General features: G+C 30.9%; 1 protein-coding gene across 2 annotated transcripts in view; it reads right to left on the bottom strand.

Moving 5' to 3' along the window:
* The window catches only part of SLK (STE20 like kinase), a 54,278-nt gene that overhangs the window by 32,816 nt on the left and 14,434 nt on the right, over positions 1-7,028 (bottom strand). For both annotated transcript variants that reach the window (XM_072971825.1, XM_072971826.1), the window contains exons 2-4: positions 4,082-4,246; positions 1,779-1,827; positions 1,111-1,260 (exon numbers count right to left, since the gene is read on the bottom strand). In XM_072971825.1, coding sequence (XP_072827926.1) covers positions 1,111-1,260; positions 1,779-1,827; positions 4,082-4,246 — 364 coding nt within the window. The remainder of the gene's footprint in view (positions 1-1,110; positions 1,261-1,778; positions 1,828-4,081; positions 4,247-7,028) is intronic.

Below are 7,028 nucleotides of genomic sequence, written 5' to 3'. Positions count from 1 at the left end.
TAATATATCAAATTTGCATGTCATGACAAAGTGAAATGAAATGACTATGATCACTGCTATCAATATGGCTTTTGAATGTATCTTATCCTTTTAACATTCTTCCAAAATACACAGATTTAGACTTCATCACTAGATTTTTTTTAAATTCACATCTTGGAAATACTTAAAGAGGACTTTCTCTTTTATTTGTACATGTATATATGAAATTAATTAATTTCCTACCTAAAATCTACATCTATTTCTTCACATAAAATTATCATTTATTCCTCCAGTATAAAAAACAAAATTAAAAATATAGTCCCTATACTTATTTTAGGCATCCTTTTCAGACTAAGGTTAGTTACTTTGTTAATTTAAGATACAGTTATCTATAAAGTAAAGTATAAAACAAAACATGCAAAAAGAAAACCACTAGATATGAATTTTGGAAATGAAGATAAAACTAAGCTAGCAGTTTTAGCTACTATATCATTTTCTAAATGTATTATATTTACAAGTATTAAGTTTGCATATAAAAATTGAAGGGAAAAAATAATTAACCAGTCTTTTAAAAGTGTGCCTTTTTAAAAATAAAAATCCATCCTTTCTTACTTTCTTTTTATTTTATTTTTTTAACATTTTTTTATTGATTTATAATCATTTTACAATGTTGTGTCAAATTCTAGTGTTCAGCACAATTTTTCAGTCATTCATGGACATATACACACTCATTGTCACATTTTTTTCTGTGTGATTTATCATAACATTTTGTGTATATTTCCCTGTGCTATACAGTGTAATCTTGTTTATCTATTCTACAATTTTAAAATCTCAGTCTATCCCTTCCCACCCTCTACCCTCCTGGTAACCACAAGTCTGTATTCTCTGTCTATGAGTCTATTTCTGTCCTGTATTTATGTTTTTTTTCTTTTTAAAGTGTCTTTATATTAGGAGCCTATACTTAGGAATTCTGGGAGTTAATGCATAATTATTCAAAATTAAAAATTAACATGGAGTAATTCTCCATGTTTCACATATTTGAGTCATAACAAAACAACATTTAGTTACAAACATATAAGGGGAAATCTCAGAGCACAAACTCAAATGTTGTATTTAATGGAATAAACTTACCCAACTTAATATCTCCATCTAAGGTGAAAAGAATGTTGCCAGCCTTTAGATCTCTGTGGATGATTTTATTATCATGTAAGTAGTTCAACGCCTCTAAAGTCTGTTTACAAACTACTTGTATTTGGGACTCAGTTAATGGTCTCTCAAGCTCTGTAAGGAAAAAGTAAACAAATCTGCATTTTTATACAGTGAAAACATATCAGCAGGCTATATACCTTTACCATCACTGTCAAGGATCATATACAGTGAATTTATTTTTTAAAAACTAAGTGTCTATAAAAATTACTTTCTCTACATATTATACTCAATATTTCATTTTAGAATTTTATTACAACTATCCAAGAATATAAAAATAATTAAGCTGATTTCTTAACTTATTGAACTTCACTCAAAAATAAGATAAATATTAGGAGGACACATCAAACTGTAAACTGCTTGTGATTATGGATTGCTTTGTTTTTTGCTTCTTGTGTTTTTTGGTTTCCTATTATGCACACGTTAGCTTTCAATAAATAAATGTTATTTTAAAAGCCAAAAAAAATAAGATAAATATTTAAAATATATTTATGTATATGTAATATATATTTATATATATATATAAATGTTTGAAATTCTTTGACTTTTTACAGTATAATTCAAGATAACATAAAGAACAAAAAGGCGTTTACCAAGCATCACAGCATCCACTGCTCCACCTGCACAAAATTCAATGAGGATCTGCAGGCAAATAAAAAAGCATGTATCTAACATGATACTGAGTCTAAGTAGTTCTTCTTCAATTTAGCAAAAAAGATAAAGGAATAGCTATCAAATAACCTAGGTTACAGAAATGATATCATGCTAACCATAAAGATTTCCTTTGTCAAAAGAGTTATCAGTCTTAATGATATACATTTGAGAAAGCACAAAGAGAACACATTGTGGAAGTATGTGCCTTTGACTTAATCACCATTTTTAGTGTCCCTGCTTCTCTAAAATAACCAGGTACAGAATTTTTATTCAGGACAGTATTATATATCCATCTCATTACCACTGAAAGATTTTATTACTCTCCTTTTTAAAGGTAACTATTGTGAATTAAGTGATCAAGTATATTTTTATCCTTACTAATAGGAATAAACCCTGGAAACAGAGACTGCTTTTGTTTTTTTAAAAAATAGAAAATATATATGTATATATACACAAAAGCTTCTGATCCTAGCTCAATTATGACTTCCTGATGGATGCCTTCCCAGACCTCCCTGGTACACACCACCATGTACCCTTCCTTCTTAACCCTTATCATAGCTGTAATTTTGTATCTACTGTGGTTCTTAAATTAATGCCTATCTCTCCCAACAGACTGTCCCTCACAGTTGTCCAACTTCTTTATTTTGCAATATAGTCTCAAGTAAAGATCTTATCTATTTATTAAATTGTCTAGGAATTCATTTTCATTATAATCTCTGGAAACATTCTGCTAGAACCCTAAACAATCATATTACAAGACACTACACTAATAATAACTACAGATAATTTTTTCAGATAATTTCTTTTAAACTACACATCTTAACAAATTGTACAGCTTCATACTTTTTCCCCCTCTGTATAACACTTTATTTTTTTTACTTTTTTTTAAAACTGAAGTATAGTTGATTTTTCTTTTACTGAAGTATTAGTTTCTGGTATACAGCACAGTGATTCACTTATACATACACATATATATTCTTTTTCATTACAGGTTACCACAAGCCATTGAATATAGTTCCCTGTGCTATACAGTAGGACCCTGAACAACACTTTACTTTTTATAGGAGCTTGCAAATTATAAATTGCTTTCAAATTCATTACATCATATGAAAAATAATTGGGGAGGTAGATCATTACTAACCCTATAGGTGAGTAAACAGACTCATAAAGGTCAACTGACTTATTCAAGCTCATGCCTAACATCACCAAAATTTTTTTTAAAAAAGGCCTTTTGATTCCCAATCAGGTATAGCTTATACTATCTACTCTTTCTTCATAACGCTTTGCTTTGTCCTTTAAGAACAACTAAAACTCCATTTTAAAAATCTTCTTGGGAGAAGGGTATAGCTCAGTGGTAGAGTGCGTGCTTAGCATGCACAAGGTCCCGGGTTAAATCCAGTACTTCCATTAAAAATAAATAAGTAAATAAACTGAATTACCTCCCCAACCAAAACAAAACAAAACAAAAAGAAAAAGCCCTCTTGACTAAATTAGTATTGGTGCAGAGGAAGTGAATTACTGGTTATTATAAAAAATACTAATATCTTATTTATATATCTTTTGTGCTTAATATTTTCTAAAAATGAACAAAATTTTTACATACTGCCTTAGCTACTACAACATGTACTAAAGGTGGGTTTGATAATATATACAATAAATATTTAACATTTCTAGTAAGCATTTTGTTTTTGTTGTTTTTTGTTTTGGAGGAGGTAATTAGGTTCACTTATTTATTTTGATGGAGGTACTGGGGATTGAACCCATGACCTTGTGCATGCTAGGTGTGCACTCTACCAGTCAGCTACACCCTCTTCTCTAGTAAGCATTTTATAATCTAATACATGATTTGCCAAAAGTGTAGGGTAAGAAATTATAAACAATTTATAGGAAAACAAAATAAACTTAAAAAAACAAATTTTAAGTAAATGCTTAAATTCAAAACACGAAAGCCTATCTAATTTCATTATTTAGGAAATTTAATTTTCTTAACGAAGTTTCTCCACTTGGATTTAATATCAAACAGTCATGAAGTATGGTACAATCTGAAATACACATCTAAATATCTGTTGAAGCTAAGGATGTCATTAATGACCCTCTCATCAGCAGATCAACTCTCATTCAAGTAACATACGTTAACTAAACAGAAAAGGTACCACATAAAACAGGCTTTCACAAGTGATAAACCTCTTTACAACAATTAAGTCATTTTGGCTACTCCCATAGTTCAACAGAAAATACTTACCCAAAGATTGTTCTCATAATAGAAGGCATCTAGAAGCTTGACTATGTTGGGGTGATCACAAGATGCTAATATATCAATTTCAACCATGTAATCTTCAAGTTCTTCTTCAGATTTGGTGTCAATCACTTTTGCAGCAGCTAAAACACTGGTCTCTTTATTCTGGGCCTAAATATGAAAGTATCAAAAGTGTCACAGACACATATAAATGCATACTTGCTTTGTTAATTTTATTATTATTTTTAAAACAAACTTTTTTTTTTTGGAGTAGTTTTAGGCTCACAGCAAATCTGAGCAGAAAGTACAGGGAGTTCCCATACACTCCCCTCCCCTACACATGCACAGCCTCCCCTACTATCAACATCCTGCTCCAGAGTGGTACATTTGCTCCAAATGATGAATGTACAAAGTCCATTGTTTACTTTAGGATTCACTCTTGATGTGTCTTCTATGGCTTTCGACAAATGTATGATATGTATCCTCCATCATAATACCATACAGAATAGTTTCACTGCCCCCCAAATCCTCCATGCTCTGCCTATTTGTGCCTCCCTTCTTCCTAACCCCTGACAACCACTAATCTTTTTACTATCTCCATAGTTTTGTATTTTATACAGTATGTAGCCTTTTCAGATTGGCTTTTTTCACTTAGTAACGTGCTTTTAAGGTTCCTCCATGTCTTTTTATGGCTTGATAGCCAATTTTGTTTTAGCATTGAATAACAGTCAATTACACAGATGTGCCAATGTGTTTATCCATTCACCTACTGAAGGCATCTTGGTTATTTTCAAGTTTTAGCAATCATGAATAAAGCTACTATAAACACCTGTATGCAGGTTTTTGCTTGGACATGAGTTTTCAACTTCTCTGGGTGAGCACCAAGGGACAGAATTATTGGATCGCATGGTAGGAGTATGTTTAGTTTTGTAAGACTGCCAAACTGTCCTCCAAAGTGGCTATACCATTTTGTATTCCCAACAGCCATAAACGAGAGTTCCTGCTGCTCTACATCCTAGCCAACATTTGGTGCTGTCCATGTAGACTTTCACAGGTGTGTACTGGTTATTTCCTCGTTTTAATTTGCAATTCCCTAGTAACATATAATGCATGCTTAGTGGCCATCTGAATATCTTCTGTGATGAGGAGCCTGTTCAAATCTTTTCCTCACTTTTTAACCAGATTGTTGGTGTTTTAACTGTTTAGTTTTAAGAATTCTTTATATATTTTGAATAACAGTCCTTTACCAATCTTTTGCAAATATTTTCTCCTAGTCAGTGGCTTGTCTTCTCATTCTTTTGACATGTTTATTTTTTAAAAATAGCCTAAACATAAATATTAACTGATGCATGCTAACTACACACTGTGCCAAGTGCTTTTTATATGCACATAGGATAGTTTCAAATCGCAGGCTCTCCTGGGTCAGACTGTTAGGGTTCAGATTCTGGTTTTGCCACTTATTAACTGTGTTGCTTGTGCAAGTTACAAAATCCCTCTCTTAGTTTTAGCTTCCTCATCAGTAAAACATACTTACATCTCACGAGTTTATGAGAATTAAGATAATAAATATTTGCCAAGAAAAAAAAATACACATAAACATTTAATACAATGCCTGCCATACACAGCAAAAAGGATTCAAAAATGTTAGCTGGAATTGTTCTATTATTATTTAACCCTCAAAATGACCTGATGATATATTATCATCTCTACTTTAAAGGAAGAGAAATAAACTTAGATTAAAAGACTTCCTCAAGGTCATGTTGCTAGTAAGAGACAGAATCAGGATTCAAATCCAGGTTGTTTCCAAAGCCCTTTCTTTATCTCAGTCATTACCCTTTCGAGTTTCCCTGTGCTTTCATCAGTTTAATTATTTTTCACTGTTTTTAGTACTTTAACTTTTTCATTTTCTTTCTTTAGCTGAATAACTTCTCACATCCATTTGTTACAAATGAAAGGTTTCTAATTACATAGTAGGAGCCAAGATCTTTTTTTTAGGTTAGGAATCAAATCTTAAAATACTAATTACATTTTTAAAAGACATTTCAATATTATATATGTCATCATCACTTCAGCAAAACCGTATCTATCACCTTAAAAAAAAACTTTGAAAAGCTAGTAGTGTTTCAATAAATAAATAAATGTCCAAATCCCACTTTTAATAATTTGAGATCATTTTACAAAATAAAAAATATGCATGCACAAAAATTTTCATCTGAGCACTGTATACAATAAAGAAAACTTAATCAGCCTAAATGCCCATTAACAGGAACCTGCTTAAATCATTCAGTATACTTCTACAGTGGAAAATTATGTAGTCATTAAAATGAATCAACTAATCAATTAACATTTCTTAAGATGGAACAAAAGCCACAACACATCACTGAATGGGAAAAAGGGCAACTTACTAAACATGAGTGATTTTACAAACACACATTTTCACACATGGATAGCTACATAAGAAATATCTAGAAAGACATCAGTGAGGATGGTAGAGTTTCAGGTGCTTTTGACTTTTTCTGTATTTTTTACATTGTTTAAATCTGTAATGGACATGTATTATTTTTATAGAACAATATGGTACTAAAAAATCAGTATGTTGGATACTTATTAGGCATCTATTATCTAACCTTGGAGATGCTGATGAAAAGAAGACAAAAAGCAGCTATCAACCTGTATATGGGAATTTTCCTAAGTAGATTATTGCCTACATTTTACTTCCTTAAGTAAAAATAGAAGTAAAAAGTAATACTAATTATTAATGAAGTAATCCTAATGTTTAGAGTTCAGAGAATATACCTGGATAAAAAGATAACTTTATACAGTCATCTCTACCCCTCTAGAAGAATGGTTTAATCTACTATATATTTTTTACATTTTTTATTGAGTTATAGTCATTTTACAATGTTGTGTCAATTAATCTACTATATTATATCAAATCTAGAATGCCTTTTAA

The sequence above is a fragment of the Vicugna pacos genome, chromosome 11 (genome assembly GCF_048564905.1).
Source record: "Vicugna pacos chromosome 11, VicPac4, whole genome shotgun sequence".
Taxonomy (NCBI): Eukaryota; Metazoa; Chordata; class Mammalia; order Artiodactyla; family Camelidae; genus Vicugna; species Vicugna pacos.
The sequence above is the reverse complement of the archived record's forward strand: the minus strand, read 5'-3'. Positions and strand labels throughout refer to the sequence as shown.